At 36.1% G+C, this 19,187-nt stretch overlaps 3 protein-coding genes across 3 annotated transcripts; 1 reads left to right on the forward strand and 2 right to left on the reverse strand.

Moving 5' to 3' along the window:
* The first annotated feature begins 835 nt into the window (after positions 1-835).
* On the forward strand, positions 836-4,052 carry LOC112520208 (putative receptor-like protein kinase At3g47110). Its single transcript, XM_025128507.1, has 2 exons — positions 836-3,476; positions 3,559-4,052. Exons 1-2 carry the CDS (start codon positions 836-838, stop codon positions 3,936-3,938), a joined length of 3,021 nt encoding a protein of 1,006 aa, XP_024984275.1. The 3' UTR covers positions 3,939-4,052.
* Positions 4,053-5,900: 1,848 nt separating this feature from the next.
* LOC112520210 (putative receptor-like protein kinase At3g47110) lies at positions 5,901-9,049 on the reverse strand. Its single transcript, XM_025128508.1, has 2 exons — positions 6,388-9,049; positions 5,901-6,301 (listed from the first exon to the last, which is right to left on the reverse strand). The coding sequence occupies exons 1-2, from the start codon at positions 9,047-9,049 to the stop codon at positions 5,901-5,903; spliced, it is 3,063 nt and encodes a 1,020-aa protein (XP_024984276.1).
* Positions 9,050-14,431: 5,382 nt separating this feature from the next.
* On the reverse strand, positions 14,432-17,215 carry LOC112520447 (ACT domain-containing protein ACR2). The gene is made up of 7 exons (XM_025128838.1): positions 17,132-17,215; positions 16,981-17,032; positions 16,722-16,836; positions 16,540-16,607; positions 15,700-16,386; positions 15,507-15,611; positions 14,432-14,877 (listed from the first exon to the last, which is right to left on the reverse strand). Exons 1-7 carry the CDS (start codon positions 17,200-17,202, stop codon positions 14,533-14,535), a joined length of 1,443 nt encoding a protein of 480 aa, XP_024984606.1. The 5' UTR covers positions 17,203-17,215; the 3' UTR covers positions 14,432-14,532.
* Positions 17,216-19,187: the final 1,972 nt, after the last annotated feature.

The raw sequence follows: 19,187 nt of genomic DNA on the forward strand, positions 1-19,187 counted from the left end.
TTTCTAACGATAATTGCTTTTGATATTTTATATAAACCTAAAAGATAAAGATAAAGTTAAAGTTAAAGTTAAAGTTAAAGCTAAAGCCAAAGATAAAGATAAAAAGAAAGGAGTTTTTCAATTTTTTGAGGTTTTCTTATAAACCTCGTTCTGTATATGTATATGTATATGTAGAAGGAGGTTCAGAGAAAAACCCTAAAAAATGAAAAACTGAGGAAGTTAACTATTAATCTGGACAGTATACATATGTGCATACATGTAATAGAAGTTGTTTTTGGTTTTATACATGTGTACATGCTTATGCACATGTGCAAACCAGACAAGTTGTTTCCAAATTACTTGTATGCACATATGCATAATGTCTAAATGAACGGTTATTAGGGTGTTCTTCAGTTTTTATTTTTTTGCGGTTTTCCGTTAACCTGACCCAATATATACATGTATATGAGATCAAAGAATGGGCTGGTGTTTTAGAAGGTTATCACATATGGTGGCTGCATACCTTGAACATGTCTCCTAAGCATCAACATGCATGTGATTTTTGACTGTTATATATGGGTAAAATGTTCACAACTAGCTATTTCATATACTATTTTTCAGAACATTTTCAATAGTACTTAATTTGTTGGTTATAAATGACTGTTTGATGGTGACTTAATAATATAGAAAATGACTTATTCAGCAACCTTTTAAGGGAAACTCTATGCAAATAAGATTGAATCTGTGGATTAATTGTGTTATTTAATCAACTAGAAAGTTTCATTATTTCATTCAATTCTAAAGTCTAGCCAACTCTTTCATTCAATTCAATTCCAGGATTTCATCCATGAACGAAATGCGTTTCCTGTATACAATATCGTCTAACGTCCTTTCTTGTATCTTCTTGTTTTGTATTATTTCTTCGGTTTCTTCTGGAGATGAAACGGATCACTTGGCTTTACTCTCAATCAAGAAACATATAACATCTGACCCGTATCAAATCATGCCTTTGTGGAATGATTCGATCCACTTCTGCAACTGGACAGGCATTGTATGTGGTCTACGCCACCGTAGAGTTGTGACCCTCAGTTTGTTGTCTGGTGGCTTTTCTGGTTCAATATCACCTGCAGTTGGGAACCTGACGTTTCTTAGGGAGCTTCTTCTTCACAACAATGGTTTCAAAGGCAACGTCCCTCAAGAGGTTGGTAGGTTAACAAGATTATGGAGGCTAAATCTTTCGAACAATTCTCTGTCAGGTGAAATTCCTTCTAATATCTCTCGGTGTTCTAATCTTGTAGAACTTGATTTGAGTGACAACAGTTTCATTGGCGTTATTCCTAACGAGTTTGATTCATTAACTAATCTTCAACGCATATCACTCGATTCCAATGAACTAACAGGAGAAATACCCAAGTTTATTGGAAATTTTACATCCCTTGCCTTACTTTCTGGTAGGGATAATCATTTCCAAGGAAACATTCCAGATACTTTTGGCCAATTGTCCAGTTTGTTCTTTTTCGGGTTCGCAATGAATAACCTTTCGGGCATTTTACCTTTGTCGTTTTTCAATATTTCATCCTTGACGACCATAGCTTTGCCTGTGAATCGGATTGGCGGGAATCTGCCATCAGATATTGCACAAAGATTTCTCAGACTAAAAGTTCTAAACCTTGCAATGAATAGATTTTCTGGACCCATTCCACTATCGTTATCTAATGCCACTAATCTTGAACACCTAGCACTCAATGAAAATATGTTTACTGGAAGTGTGCCGAGTTTTTCGAGGCTGCAAGCATTGACGCATTTCGGACTTAACTATAATCAACTGGGGAATGGGAGATCTGATAACTTAAACTTTGTCTCCTCTTTGGCAAACTGTACCAACTTAAGAAGGTTAGGTTTCGGTAACAACAATCTTGGAGGTGTCTTGCCACGATCAATATCTAATTTTACTCTACTTACTGATCTCTTAATAGGAACAAATTTGATTTCTGGGAATATCCCATATGAGATTGGGCAACTAGTTAAGGTTAAAAGAATGTATCTATCCCACAACCAATTCATCGGCAGAATTCCGGATTCAATTGGGAATCTCAGAAATCTCGGAGTATTGTCTTTCAGGGATAACTTAATTTCTGGTGGCATACCGTCGTCAATGGGAAATCTCACCCTTTTGAGCAAACTCCGAATATCCCGTAACAGACTAGAGGGTACTGTACCATCTGGTTTATCAAACTGTACGGGGTTACAGGCTCTGGATCTTTCTAGAAATAATCTCAGTGGTTATATACCAAAAGGCATTTTTGGTCTATCTTCTTTGACAATACGCCTAGACCTTTCTGACAACCGTTTTGTGGGTTCTCTTCCTATCGAAGTAGGAGCCTTGAAGAATCTGGTTTTCTTTGATGTTTCAAACAACATGATGTCTGGGGTAATTCCAGTTAGTCTTGGAACTTGCACGAGTTTGGTTAGATTATACATGGAGGGAAACACCATTGAAGGAGAAATTCCAACATCATTTCGCTCTTTGAGAGGATTAGAAGTTCTAGATCTTTCCCGCAACAATTTAACCGGGAGAATCCCTGAGTACCTGGGAGATTTTGTGTTTTTCAGACGCTTGAATTTATCTTTAAATGGTTTTGACGGAAAATTGCCAGGGCTCGGAGCTTTTAAAAATGCAAGCATAGTTTCCATTTATGGAAATCGTCAGCTTTGTGGCGGATCTCCCCAATTTCAGTTGCCGAAGTGTTCTGTTGAAGAATCATCAAAGAAAAACAAGCTTCCGCTTTTCTTGCTGATAATTATACCAATAATTGGTGTGGTTTTTGTCCTAATTTTGGTGGTTATATTGTGTTTTCTTTGCAAACGCAAGCAGGCTTCGACAGAGATTAGTTCAGAAGATGAAAACTTCCCGCGAGTGTCTTATCAAAGCTTACACGAGGCAACAAATGGGTTTTCATCGGAAAACTTGATAGGTTCTGGAAAGTTCAGCACGGTGTATAAGGCAATTCTGCATACAAAAAATGAACCACGACTTGTCGCTGTGAAGGTACTAAAGCTCGCAGTTCATGGTGCTGACCGCAGTTTTATTGCGGAATGTGAAGCTTTGAGAAGCATCAGACACAGGAATCTAGTGAAAGTCGTAACTTCTTGTTCGTCTATTGATTATCAAGGGAACGATTTCAAGGCTCTTGTTTATTCTTATATGATTAATGGAAGTTTGGAAGACTGGTTGCATCAGAATTCGGTCGTTGGTCTAAACTTTTTACAGCGGCTGAACATCGTGATAGATCTGGCTGGGGCCCTCGATTATATTCATCGCCAGTGTGGATCGCTAATGATTCATTGTGATATCAAGCCTAGTAACGTTTTATTGGACGGTGATATGGTTGCTCATCTTGGTGATTTCGGGTTGGCAAGATTTGTTCATCATGATTCTTCTACAAACCACACCAGTTCTCTTGGAATAAAAGGAACAATCGGATACGCGGCTCCAGGTAATTAATCTATCTTCTTAATTCACATAATCAATGATTTAAAGTTATTCATGTTTGATTGCTTCGAGCATAAACTATGCAGAATACGGAATGGGAAGTAAGGTGTCAACCTATGGCGACGTCTACAGCTTTGGAATCCTCATACTGGAGTTATTTACCGGCAATCGTCCTACTGACGAAATGTTCAGTAACGGTCTGAGTCTTCATGGTTTTGTGAAGATGGCTATACCGGATCAAGTTATGGAGATAACTGATCCGGTTCTTTTCAAAACTAGACAAGAGGAAAATATGACTACAGATGCACGTGATTTCGAAACGTATGGTCCAATCGAGGTTTGTTTGACTTATGTTTATCGAATTGGGACTGCTTGCTCCATGGAATTACCAAGAGACCGGATAGAAATGAGCAATGTCTTGGATCAGCTGCAGTTGGTCAAGAAAACTTTTCTTGAAGATTGCTAAGAAAAATGATTTAGTAAAATCAAGATCTTTTGATCTCATTGTAAATCATGCTGGTTTTGCATTAGAAGTTCTAAGTTTCATACTATATATATCATTATCCGACGAATTTGTACATATATAAACAAGATTATGTTATGACGGGTGTCGAGTCCGGCAAATAATAAAATTTATGAAATAAGCCTATTATCTCTAAAACACACTTGTAAAGTGATAAGTAGGGTCGTCTCCTCAGGGACTCGGTGTTAACCGTAAGTCCAAGACGTAAATGTGTGCAAATTCATTGACTATAAAACACTATATATAAAAAAAGGGGGGGGGGGGTTGGAAGATATATAAATAGCCTAAACATGCAAAATAAATTAGGAACTTTAAACAATAATAAGAACGAGACTGGTAATGAGCATCAATCAACTAATCCTTTGGATTATATATCATCGACTCATTTAATCCATTTTCTCAAAAGAAACCAAGTTGGTTAGGATATCGACACGCGTCAATATTCTGTTCGTTATAAAAGCATGATCAGTCTCGAACGCTCTACGACTAACCTCTAATTWGCTAATCAAACCTAGTCACGKACTTAGAATTTAATTGCCAATTGCATTAACGTCAAACAAACCCAACACTAACCGACAATCGGACGCCGATTGTTTAGATTAGTTTACACGATCTTACAACATCATCATTTAACATAAATGTCAACTGTGTGTCGTGTGCTACTTCAATAAACCGAAAAGCAATTACGGACTTAAAGGTTTATCTAGCAACTCGAAATTGAATTAGACATAACAAGGGATCCTACTCAAAATATCCAACTCAAAACGATAAACATTCGACTCTAAAATCGCATAAATAGCTTCAAATAATATTAAAATTGACGTGAGTCTCAACAAATCCAAATTCAAAGTGACCACATACCCATTACTAGAAATAACAAAATTAGCTACTCATACTTAGAACTAAAAAGAATTTACAAAATGACATTTAAGAATTAGTGAAGAAACCTGGAATTTGTCTTCAAAATCGCCACCCAATATCTAGAAATAGGTTTACTGTTTCTTCAAGAATCCAGTCCTGATCAATCTTTTTGAAAAATCTCAATTAGTCCTCTAATCCCCGTCTTGATTTCTGGCCTACTCAAAACAGCTTCTGCCTCTACTTTCCGATTAATCCCAATCGAACAGACCCCTTGCTGCCCACTCGGTGACAGCCTCTCCAAGTCGATCGACTGCTGCTCGATTTACCTGCTCCCGGCTGCTGCCTTCAACCGAACAGCCCTTTATCTCTCGATGACAGCCCTCTCGATCGACTCCTTTCTTCAATTGACAGCCCTTCTCCTTGATTTCCCCTCGATTTCCCTCTCGATTTCTCTCGCGACAATCCACCAGGTCGCTGCCGTCCTCTCGATGACAGCCCCTTTTCTGTCGATTTCTCTCCTTCTTCTCTCCTTCAACGCGACCAATCTTCTTCTCTTCGACGGCTTGCTGCTGTCCTCTTTAATTGCTCCCATCTTTGCCCACGATCTTCCTCGAACTCRCCCACGATCTCCCGATCTGCTGCTCCTTCTCCCGAACTCTCGCTGCACACGTCTCTCTCTCTCTCTCTCTCTGCCGATTTCAGGACTGGGCAGCAACTTGGGCTGCTTTTTCCTCCTTCTCATTGCTGCTGGTCTGGGCTTAGAGATGATGAGACAAAAAAAACACAACAATCAATTTTTCTCTATTTTTCTTAAACTTAAATGGCCTCGTAAGATTAAATATCATCTTAAATTAAAACGGACATTTTAGGCATCTAATTGACATTAATCTCAAGGTAATTTTGACGTAAAAATATATATATATTTGTACTTGTCATGTTACGTTAACGTTTACATACAATGGACCAAGTTTGTATATATATATTCACCATTATTTATGCCACAAGTCTGGTGGATTAATTACTAAAGTTTCTTAATAGATACGTTCAATTTTGTGTGATGCAATCAGCAGTTGATCGAAGAAACGTTTTCTTGACAAACTGCAGTTGATCGAAGGCATGGTTCATGTCTATCCGGTCTCTGGGTGATTCCATGGAGCAAGCAGTCCCAATTCGATAAACAGAAGTCAAACAATCCTCGTTTGGACCGCACATGTCACAATTGCGTGCGTCTGTAGCCATATTTTCATCTTGTCTAGTTTTGAAAAGGGCCGGATCAGTTATCTCCATAACTTGATCCGGTATAGCCATCTTCACAAAACCATGAAGACTCAAACCGTTACTGAACATTTCGTCAGTAGGACGAATGCCGGTAAACAACTCCAGTATGAGGATTCCAAAGCTGTGGATGTCGCCATATGTCGACACCTCATTTCCCATTCCGTATTCTGCATAGTTTACACACAAAGAAATCAAACATGAATAACTTTACTTTATTATTGATGTGAATTAGCTAGAACGATAGATTAATTACCAGGAGCCGCGTATCCGATTGTTCCTTTTATTCCAAGAGAACTGGTGTGGCTTGTAGAAGAATCAGGATGAACAAATCTTGCCAACCCGAAATCACTAAGATGAGCAACCAAATCAGCGTCTAATAAAACGTTACTAGGCTTGATATCACAATGAATCATTAGTGATCCACTCTGACGGTGAATGTAATCGAGGGCTCCAGCCAGATCTATCACGATGTTCAACCGCTGTAAAAAGTTCAAACCAACGACCGGATTCTGATGCAACCGGTCTTCCAAACTCCCATTGACCATATAAGAATAAACAAGAGCCTTGAAATCGTTCCCTTGAAAATCAAGAGACGAACAACAAGTTAGGACTTTCACTAGATTCCTGTGTCTGATGCTTCTCAATGCTTCACATTCTGCAATAAAACTCCGGTCAGCACCACGAACTGCAAGTTTTAGTACCTTCACAGCGACAACTTGTGGTTCATTTTCCATATGTAGAATCGCCTTATACACAGAACTGAACTTTCCAGAACCTATCAAGTTTGCCGAAGAAAACCCATCTGTTGCTTCGTGTAAGCTTTGATAAGACACTCGCGGGAAATTTTCATCTTCTGAACTAATCTCTGCCGAAACCTTCTTGCGTTTGTAAACCAAACAAAATATAACCACCAGAATTATAACAAAAACCACGCTAATTATTGGTATAATTATCATCAAGAAAAGAGGAAACTGGGCTTTCTTTGATGATTCTTCAAGGGAACACTTTGGCAACTGAAATTCAGGAGAACCGCCACAAAGCTTACCATTTCCATAAACGGAAACTATGCTTGCATTTTTAAAAGCTCCAAGTTCTGGCAAATTTCCGTCGAAACCATTAAAAGAGAAATTTAAGCGTCTGAAAAACACAAAATCTCCCAGGTACTCGGGGATTCTCCCGGTTAAATTGTTGCGGGAAAGATCTAGAACTTCTAGTCCTCTCAACGAGCGAAACGAAGATGGAATTTCTCCTTCAATGGCGTTTCCCTCCATGTATAATCCAACCAAACTCGTGCAAGTTCCAAGACTTACCGGAATTACCCCGAAAATCATGTTGTTAGAAACATCTAACGCAACCAGATTCTGCAATACGCCTACTTCAGTAGGCAGAGAACCAACAAAACGGTTGTCAGAAAGGTCTAGGTATACTGTCAAGGAAGATAGACCAAAAATCCCTTTGGGTATGTAACCACTGAGATTATTTTTGGAAAGATCTAGTAATTGTAATTCCCTACAGTTTGATAACTCCGATGGTACGGTACCCTCTAGCTTGTTACGCTGTAAGTAGAGCCTGCTTAGTAGGGTGAGATTTCCCAATGATGATGGTATAGAACCGGATAATAAGTTTCCGTTGAGACCCATTGCTCCAAGATTTCTAAGATTCCCAATTGAATCCGGAATTCTACCGGTAAATTGGTTGGAGAATAGAAACAATCTTCTAACGTTAACTAGTTGCCCGATCTCAGACGGGATGTTACCAGAAATCAAGTTTCCTCCTACTGTTAGATCAGTAAGTAGAGTAAAATTAAACATTGATTTCGGCAAGACTCCTCCAAGATTGTTGGCACCGAAACCCAACCCTATTAAGTTGGTACAGTTTGCCAAAGAGGATACAAAGTTTAAGTTATCAGATTTCCCATTCCCTAGTTGATTAACGTTAACTGCAAAATGCCTCAATCTTTGTAGCCTAGAAAAACTCGGCACACTTCCGGTAAACATATTTTCATTGAGTGCTAGGCGTTCAAGACTAGTGGCATTCGATAACGAGAGCGGGATGGATCCAGAAAATTTATTTATTGGAAGGTTTAGATTTATTAATCTAGGAAATCTTTGTGCGATATCTGATGGTAGATTCCCGCCAATCTGATTGTCGGGCAAATCTATGTTTGTCAAGGATGAGATATTGAAAAACGATAATGGTAAAATGCCCGAAAGGTTATTCAATGCGAATCCGAAAAACCACAAATTGGACAATCGGCCTAGAGTATCTGGAATGTTTCCTTGGAAATTATTTCCCAATCCAGAAATAAAGGCAAGGGATGTAAAGTTTCCAATAAACTTGGGTATTTCTCCTGTTAGTTCATTGGAGTGGAGGTTTATATGTTGAAGCTTAGTTAATGATTCGAACTCGTTAGGAACAATACCGGTGAAGTTGTTCGCACTTAGATCGAGTTCTATAAGATTTGGACACCGAGATATATTAGAAGGAATTTCACCTGACAGAGAATTGTTCGAAAGTCCTAGCCTCGTTAATCTTGACAACCTGCCAACTTCCGGTGGGACGTTTCCGGTGAAACTATTGTTGTGAAGAAGAAGCTCCCTAAGAAACGATAGGTTCCCGATCGCAGGTGGTATTGAACCAGCAAAGCCACCAGACCACAAATTGAGGGTGACCACTCTCTGGTGGCGTAAACCACACACAATACCCGTCCAGTTGCAGAAGTGGATCGAGTCATTCCATGAAGGCATGATTTGATATGGGTCGGTTGTTATATGTTTCTTGACCGAGAGCAAAGCCAAGTGATCCGTCTCACCTCCAGTATTGTCGGCAGAAGAAACTGACGAAAGATTAGAAAACAAGATGATACAAGAAAGGACGATAGACGATATTGTATACGTGAAACGCATTTCGTTCATCGACGCACTCTTGGTAAAGAACCTTTTTTATATAACATGAAGAGAAATTAGATGAAACAAGAAATCATTCTAGTTAAAGAACACAATCTAGAGGTTTAATCTGTTGGGTGTGTTTTTAATAGGAATAAAACACGGGTATATATGAACACCATTATTATAAGCTTTCATTTTCATAGTCTAGCAAGTTTTGAGTGCAATCATACCAACACTAATCCACTTGACCCCATTAGATTTTCCACTAACTCTTTCTCTTGTTTTCCACAAATATCATTGCCATGTGTCTTCATGTTCACACTTTCAAATTTAATAAATGATTCAAGACTTTTCAGGAATAACAACATTTTGGGTCGTTTACTAAACGCTTATCCGGTAAGTGTTTATCGGACCATTTTTCTCACCGGATTTACATGGCAAGGGCCAAGAATCTTATCTGGTAAGAACGATAATTATGATGGACAGTGAGGGTGACGACTCTTACCCGGGTAAGTGCTTACCGGGTAAATTGTTGCATAGGATACTATTTTAATGTACTACAATCTTATACGATAAAAACAAAATTATACTGTTGATTTCTACTAGTAAACACTTACCAAGTAAGCATTTGGGTAAACGTCCCCTTTGTGAATGTTGTCATGTTGGTATTTTTGACTTAGACGGAAAAAGGGATTGTTAAAGAATACAAAACCATCATTTGTTTTTGTTGCAAGCAACAATTAATTAGTTAATTTTAGAGTATTTCAGTTATGTCTGCATTAATCTCAGTAAATTTGACTATAAGACATCAACCCTGATAAATTTGGTGACCACAATTTTTGTGGACGCCTAAAATCGACCCATGACAAATGTGATATTCCATCACATTCCCATGGACTTCAACTACTATGTCACAAATGAAGAAAGCAATAAACTTTGCAAGAGTCAATGATTCTTAAGATTTTGTTTTCCCATTTCGTAATTTGTCCAAAATCGCTAGCAAATTGATGTGAGCCTAGGCGTGGAGAACCGGGTCTTATTGTTCCTAGAAGCCCATGACCACTGCAACAAAATGGGGTTTATAGGACACTCCTAATTTCCAAACGTCCTAATAGATCTCTTTACAAGACTTAGTTTATAAGACCTAGTTTATAAGACCAAAAAAATAAAGCGTCCTATCTAAAGGCATTGTAATAAGTCTATATGACATTTTTTGACGTCGTAATAAGTTTTTTAGGATACTTTTTAATATAAAACGTCTTATTAGCAACTTTATAGAACGCTATTTGAAAAATTGTCCTATAAAACAAATGTCCTATAAAAAAATTAAGTTTATAGGACACTTTCTCAAAAGTATCCTATAAAATTGCTAATGTGACACTTTGTATTAAAAATATCCTAAAAAACTTGTTAAGACATCAAAGAACGTTATATAAACTTATTACGACACCTTTAGATAGGACGCTTTATATTTTGGTCTTATAAACTTATTATAACACCGTTTGGACTTTTATATTTGGCACATCATCATTTTCAGGCTCGTTTCGGTCTCTTTTTTACTTGTTGCATGTAAGATGGATGGTTAGTTGATCAATTCAACATTTTTCATTTCCATCCTAATTTTAAGTTCAATGTGAATTTGAGTTTGAATCTAAAACTTGGTTTTCTTTCTTTATTTCAAATGTTGGTTTGATTTGAAGTAAAGAAAGGGGAAAAAAAAACAGGCTTTTGGACTGCAAATATATTGAGCCATTTTCAACGGTGATTATTAATCACGAATGAAATTTTGGGCTTCTGGGGAATGAACTATTATTTATATTATATTATAAAATATTTGACAAAATTTTTAAACATCATTTTTTATGTATGCAGTATTGTTTATTGATGCATATTACTTAAAATCAAGATTACAAGTAATTTATAATTTAATTTAGGTTTGATAATGAAGTAATTTATATTTGGTTTAATATCGATATATTTTTGTCAAATTTTATGATATCTTCAAATTTATATTTTATTCAAAAATAAAAACATTATCGCTTTTTCTATCACATAAGACCATATTATAACATCGACTGAGATAAAAAAAAATAAAGCGAAATATTAAAATCAATATATATCTCGCTGCATTACGTAAATACCTTTCAAGTATTATATAAAACCAAACAATTTCTTTTATTTTCATTTTCATTGATTATTACTTAATAACCCTAACAAAACATTCCCTTAAAATTTTGCTTTTTAACCACACTTACCTATGACCAGAAGATCATAGTGGTTCAAGTCTTTGAAACAGTGTTTTTAGAAGGTCAAAAAGGTGTTTTTACAAGGTCAAAAAGTGTTTTTATGAGGTCAAGAAAAATGAATGGTTTACATACAAAGACTATTTCAACAAAAACTGTTTCCATCCACATGTACACATATTAAAACGCTAATTTGAGTAGCGTTTTGGGAGCTTATTGACATTTTTTTTTAATTATAACTCTGATAAACATCTAATTGTTATTTATTATAAAAATACCAATGGAGGTCTGGTCTCAAAATCTAGTATTAATTACTTATTCCGCAGGACAGGGTTATCCCTCCATGGTCAATGGGCAACAGGCTTTGACTTGGTTGAGCCTCAAAGCATTCACGCTCCCTTTGCAATTGAACCCCAGGACTACGGCTCAAAGGATCGTTAATAAAAAGCAGCGAGCGGCTCTTCAATTGGTAGACGGCCACCGAACGACTGAGAAAACGCAACTCTTTTAGTCGGTTTAGCAACAAAAGAAGGAAATGTTAATTTTTATTAATTTTTTAACTTGTTCTTTGTCATTTTATGTTTTTCAACTAGATTATCAGCTAGTTTTGTCACGCATATTTAGTTTATCAGCTAACTTATCAGTTAGTTTGCTAAATGTAGCCTTAAATACCCAACTTAATTAATTTTAATATATGGGTTGGTTTTACAAATTCATGTTATATTTAGAGTGAACTCCAATTTTGGTCTTTGAGGTGTAGTGAAAAGTTTGAAAAGTGGGAATTGAACTTTGATAAGTCTATAAAGCATCCTTGTGGTTTGCATTTTGCTATGAAAATGGTCCCGAATCACTAACTCTGTTAATAACTTTCCTTTAGTGAGAGGTATTTTTTGTCTTTTACCATTTTCTTAATTATTTTTACAGTTTGTCTTATTGATACTTTTGACTTTTCCGGCCATCCCAGATGCAACTTCCGTGGTCACTTCCAGTTGCCACCAACCCCTCTTTCGGTCATCTTTTCTCGCTAAAGCTTAGAGCTCTCACTCCCACATACATACAAGTCCATTCGCACTAAAAACTCAATCAAAGGCAAATCCAAATTTATACCTCCACATCAACTAAAAATGAGAAATCAACTGACAAAGTCAAAATCAAATTCAAAATTAAACCAAAAAACCTCAAAATCAAAATCGACATCAAACCCAAACCTTTGCCCATTTATGGAGCTTAAGGCATGAGCAACTCTGCCAATGTTATGTTCCAGTAGGGTTGACGAAAGGAGAAAAGGGAGGGGGAGGGTTTCCATTTTTCTGGGTCGCCGAAGACGGCGTTGGAGTTGGTAGAGTGGCGGAGTTCTTGTGGGGGAAGGGTTCCAACAATGTAAGGCCGAGTTATATCTTCATATATATAACATAATTAACTTTGTGTTCTCGAAACTCATTTTATGAAGGAAAAGAAAGGAAGGGGAGGGAACGATGAGGGAAAATGAAAAGAATCCATATTCTCAAAAAAAAAATTAGAAGAAAAAAGAAAAGAAAAGGAAAGAAACCAATGATTAGTTTCCTTCTAAAAGTTTCCTCCCAAACATGGGAGGAAAGGGAAGAAAGAAATTAAAATCATTTAAAAATTAATAAAATTACTCGGTCTTTCATTCTAAATGATAATTTTTAAAGGCATATTAGTAAAAATAACATCTTTCTTTTTCCTTCTCTCCGGTTCGAGATGAGAAATTATTTTATTTCTTCTCTTTTGAGAACACAAATAAAAAAATATTTTTTCTCCTTTCTTTTCCTTCCATTTTTTCCCTTTCTTTTCCCTCCAAATTCGAGAATATAACGTAAATTATATATATAAATAATATAGTATATTTTTATTAGGTTTTAAGAGAAAATTAGGGCGGACAGTAAAATGACAAAATTGGTCCTCACTTTAACGAACATTTTTAACAAAATTAGTGATATACGATGACTTTTAAAGTAAAATAAAAACTATAAGGATGATTTATAGATTTATCAAAATTCAGGTCTTACTTTCAAACTTTTCAGTAAAATCTCAAAGAACAAAATTGGAGTGTACTCTTATATTATGAAAACATTGTGTTTAAAATATAATAAAAAAATTAAAAAAAGGTTTGATTTGAAAATGAAAACAAAAAGGTGGGTGTACATTTGGTAATGCAGGCCAGAAGAGCCCAAGCTTGTTATCCTTCCACTAGAGATGGCCAAATCGGTCCGGGACCGTCGGAGGATCGGGATCGGGACCGACAAAGGACCGGACCGGGACCGGTAAGGACCGGTTATGGGACCGAAAACCGGGACCGGTTGAGATTTTTGGTAGTTTTGCGGGACCAGGACCGACCGGGACCGGGACCAGTTATGGGACTGACTATGGATCGGCCCGGCCCGGCCTGAAAATTCAAATAATTTTATAAATAAATGTATTTTTAAATAATTTTATAATGTATTTTTATAAGAAAACGTAATTTTAATTATATTAAAATGCATTTTTAATGTGTATTTGAGTGACCCAATTATAAATTTTATAATGTATTAAAAATACATATCATTAAAAAAATAAAAAAAATATTTTATTTTTTTAATGCAAGGACCAGTTGGGACCGGTTATGACCGGTTATGAGAAAGGTGAGGACCGATTGGGACCGACCCGGGACCGGTTTTTGACCATCTCTACCTTCCACTTTGGACTCTAAGATCCACGTGACCCAAGCCTTCGCCTGAACTTGAAGCACATGAACCAACTCCCAACTTGGTCCCTGACCAAGACCAAGCCCGGTGGCATTTGGTCCAAACCGAAAATATTGTCAATAGAGCCATTTTTGATTCTGTAATATTTTATCCATCCTAAATTTACCAGGCTTTTCATTTTATTATGTTGTTTTTAGGAACGAAATGATAAATAACGATGGTTGTTTTATGTTCATTTGTTTAATATTCATTTACCTTACCATCTTAACAACTGAACATAAACAAACACATTTTCTTAGCGAACGAACGACGTGAACACAATAAAATCCGTCTAGTGGAATGTAGACAAACATATCTACTCAAAAGAGTAAAACGGTTGTTTCCGTGAACCCCATGACTCTTAAAAGAGAGTATGTCGGAAAAAGGTTGCGAGAGATGGATGCATTGGAAGTGATGTATGTATAAAGCCTATGATAAAACTTGTTTATTTATGTACAAAATCTATAGAGAAGAGAAAAGAAGGCTATCTAGTTAGCGAAACCAAGGGAAGGGGGTGGTTTATTTACATATATGTCACAAGACTATGTGAAAGCCTCCCCATTTGAGACTTGAAGATATCTCCAATGGAGAATCTGGGCCTCACAGCAGGTGGTGATTCTGGTTTCACAACTTTCTCATTCTTCACTGCAAGATCTATTAAACCCATCTCTCTCTTCATGGATTTCACCAATTCCATGTCCACGTTATTGCCGAATACGTCCCTCACGTAGAACGTTATATCCACACATTTGTCCATTTTTGTTGCTAAATCTGCTCTCAATACAACTAGCCCATTCTCCCGAAGAACCCTAGTTATGTCTGATAGCAACCCTACCCTGTTATTCGCACATAATTCTAGCCGGATTCCCTGCATAAACAACACCCCTAGATGTGTTACAATAAAATGTGTATGTTTAATTTGAGTTGTATTCGAAGAATATACGCTACAACAAAATTGAGTTTAATAGAATGTTTTATATGACTAGTTTATAAGACCAAACAAAAAAGTGTTTTCTCTAAAGGTGTTACAATAAGTTTATAAGACACTTTAGGCATCATACAAGTTTTTCAGACAATTTCCAAATAAAGTGTCGCATTAGCTAATTTATTGGACGCTTTTAAGAAGTGTCCTGTAAACCCATATTTTTATAGGACATTTCAAATAGTGTCATGCAAAATAGCTAATTGGACACTTTATTTGAAAAATGTCCTAAAAAACTTGTTACGACGCTCAAAAGCATCCATTAAACTTATTGTAACACTTTTATATAGGATTCTTTTTTGTTTGGTCCTATAAGAAACACTCTATTAGGACAGTTATCTTTTTTTAGTGTCCTATAAACCCAATTTTGTTGTAGTGAATGCAACTCAAATTAACCTCCAAATCAACTTAAAACCATGGTGGAAGTTCTTGGTAGCTCACAGTTTTAAGCTTAAAATCACGGGTTGTTATAAGAGATTCAAGTTTTGCAAATTTTTTGAAGAATAATGAAATACCTCACATACACGACGCTCCACTGCAGCCTCTAGGCATTTCATAGCATGCTGCTTCTCGCTCTCAGTGCTCAATGCACCTCCGTCGATCTTTCTTACAAAATACTCCTGTCGAAAACATCATGATGGTTTAGGTTAAACAATAATATTCAAACGAGTTCCCAAGATGATTGAAAGCGGATGAATGATGGGATACCTGAAAGGCATAGCCTCCATGAGAATCAACAGAAGCATGAGAGATTACATATTGCATATCCGCGAGTGTGCAAACTGTATCAAACATAAGCCTTCTTCTATCCTTGCATTGCACCGTAACGATGGAATATCCCTTTTCGGCACAATTCTCTATCAATACACTAGCCTTTTCGCCCTCTTGATCGCCATCAGACTCCATTCCCAATGAGATTCCAGGAGGGTAGACTGGCGGCACATCAAAGTCCTGAACTGATAGTAGGAGTTGATGTAACCGTCGCTCTACGGTGGTCATGGTGCCTTCACTGCCACCAGCACCTATAAGACCAGTGGATTTGACATCTTTGTATTGTGGGGAAGCTGGACTAGTGTTTTCCGGTGTAATAGAGGCACGAAGGATGGTATTCAGGTGGTGTTTGATGGCGGCAAGGCGGTGGTCATCGATGCGAGCGTCTGAGGATTGATCTGAGATGTATGCTACACAAGCCAAACGGGAATTATGGCTCCACGCATGCGCTTCAACAATGTTACAATGGAGATCGGCTAAGGCTGCTGATATCTCCGAAAATAGGCCCGGTCGGTCCGTGGCGGTCATTTCTATAGCTGTCAGCTCTCCATGAAGATCTGTATCAAACAGTTTACTTGTTTGAGTTGTGATCTTTGATGCAACTCCACGATTCGACCCTATAGCCTGTGTCCCACCAAAAAAATCCTGTTAGAGCTTAGATTGCTTCAATCCCACAAATTAGAAGGCAAAAAACCAATGGATTAAACTACATAATTCTTCTCTTTGTGGGAAACATTCGGCTGCAATTATGATCGTGATTTTGTTGTAGTGAATTACCTGCTGGATGTAGTTGATGACTCTTTGATCAGAAACTTTTTTGCCATTCTCATCTTTAACATGAAATACTGCAAGTTTTCATAAAGCATAATTAATGTTTTTAAGGTTGTTTAAAAGCCAAATCATCGATTTCGATTTGTGTTTTGAAAGATACTATGCTTGACTATTGAAAGTCAAATTACCATCCATGAACCACCCAGCATCAGAAGATATATAACCTTTTGAGATTGTTAGGTTAACTTCTGTTAAAACCTGCACGACTTCCAGGAGTTGACCTTGCTTCTTTACACAATCTATCTGCAATTTTACATAACAAAAAATCGAATCAATCAGTTCTTTCATCTTTCGTAGTCTAAATGAGTTGTATCTTGATAAGACCTTAATTAGGGTCAGCTCGTTTAGCCCCGATTTCTGTTTTATAGGTCCCATTTATTCTTTTACCTTCACAATGGTACAATCCTCTAAGCTTTCATTGTCAAAGGTTACTCTGCAACTGAAAAGCGGTCGACCAAACAAGAATTAACCATAAAATTTCATTGGAAATGTAATCTTTCACTAGTTGGGATTTTAGTATATATAATGTAACACTTACGGTGGGCCATTTATCCTTTCGGAAAGGGAATCAAATTCGGGATCAAAGTAGGGTGAAAAAGCTCTTGTCATACTTCAAAGTTCAAACTGCAACAAGAACAATACCCTAATTTCGATTATAATTTGATTATACTACTAATCTACAAAGAAATCCTAAGAATTCTTGCAGTTAATGAAGATAGATGCAGGCTAATTGGTTGATCATGTATAGAACCATCACTAAAATGATACCAGTGATCAATTCAATAGAAATCAGTCACTTCTATAGTTGCTAAAACACATTACAAAAACCCTTCTGTTTCTGCAGTGATAGATCAACCTTCATGAAATCCCTAAATGTTGGGGTTTATGATCACGAAATATCGAAAATCTAAGCTATATAACTAACACTTCGATCTAGAATAACATTTGACGGGGACAAAATCTCCTTTCATACGTACATTATCGAAGGAAAATCGTAAAATTATTCGATATATAGATACGTTTTCCCTCATCAACATCGTTTGATCGATAAAAAAACCGTGAAATCAAGTAAGAAACGATCAATTTTAGGGATTTATGGCGAGGATTCCAAATGCGAAACCCTAAAGTACAGAAAACAAAGATTGCATGCAGATGAGAGTTAAAAAGGGGAATGAAAGAGCATGCACCTATGGAAATGTTAACAGTGAGTTGGAGGAGACGGCGGCGACCGGCGAATCAAATCTTGAAAATGAATATTCAGTACTCTCTCTCTTGAAGAAGATGAATCAACTGCATAATTTGCGAAAGTAGAGAGAGAGAGAGAGGGAGAGAGGAGAGAGAGAGAAGGAGATTTGCTAATATGGGCAATCAAGTTTGTTAAATGAAGAGAAGATGATGTAAAGATTTTGGCTTTAAATAAGAATGGAGAAAATTAATGGTGGAGATATGTTTCAAGAAAAGTCTCCACATGGTTCAAAAAGGGAATTTTTGTTTCATTAATGGATTTGATCATTTGACTTTTTTTTTTTTTTGCATTTAATTAAAATTAGGATAAATAACATACAAAAAGTATCATACTTTAACTTGATTTATTTTTTAAATAATTTGATTTTTAGACAATTTTTATTTGATTTATGGTATATATATGGTCATAATCAGATGACAACCTCAAATATTATGATGATTGTGAGAACAGTTACTTTAAGGTATTGTTTCACACGTTTTTTTTTATCTAATGTTAGAATTCAAGGTATTAATTAACATATATTTGTTTTGCATGTACTTGTTTCACAATGTTTAGAATCTTTTACATGTATTCATTGAACACAAATACGTAAAAAAGTTTCACATTATGAAACAAGTATATGTAAGACAAACAAATACATGTTCATCAATGCTTTAAATCTTAGTTTCAAATGACTATTTTTTTTGGGAAATAACACATCAGCTATCTTGATTATTACAAAATATTTAAGTTTCTAGCCATGACAATGAATAGATAGATAATTTCATTTCAAGAGTACCTGTAAATCTCAGGTTCAAATCCAATAAGAAATAAAAATCCTCTTGTGGTCATGGACGTTTAGATACAGTGACTCCAGACTACCCGAAAAACAGGTGGTTGTCCTAGATTTAGTCGGCTGCATAACAGATTGAGTATCCAAATTAATAAAAAAAAATACAAAATTCTTGGAGATAATGCAAATTGGTCAAAAGATCAATCCAAAACGAAAATGCTCTTTGAATCTTTAAACCATTTTGGGTAAATCTCTTTTGGACTTTTCTTCAAGTATATCTAGAAATAGACCATTTTATTTATAAATTCAATTAAATAGAAAATAAATAAAGAAATTAAATTGATATGTAAATAAAGTCCCTTTTTTTTTGGAAAACAATTTAATTGTTATAAATCGTATAAATCAATCTCAATCGTTCATATGTATTAATTAATATCTGGTTTTATAAATATATTGATTGTTTTTTAATTTAAAATGTTGATTGTAACTAATAAACTTTGATCAATTTTAATAAATATCATGATCATAACAAATGAAACTTCAATAGATATTAATAATAATTATTAATGATTTGTA

The sequence above is a fragment of the Cynara cardunculus genome (assembly GCF_001531365.2).
Source record: "Cynara cardunculus var. scolymus isolate 2C chromosome LG 10, CcrdV1, whole genome shotgun sequence".
NCBI classification, from domain to species: domain Eukaryota; kingdom Viridiplantae; phylum Streptophyta; class Magnoliopsida; order Asterales; family Asteraceae; genus Cynara; species Cynara cardunculus.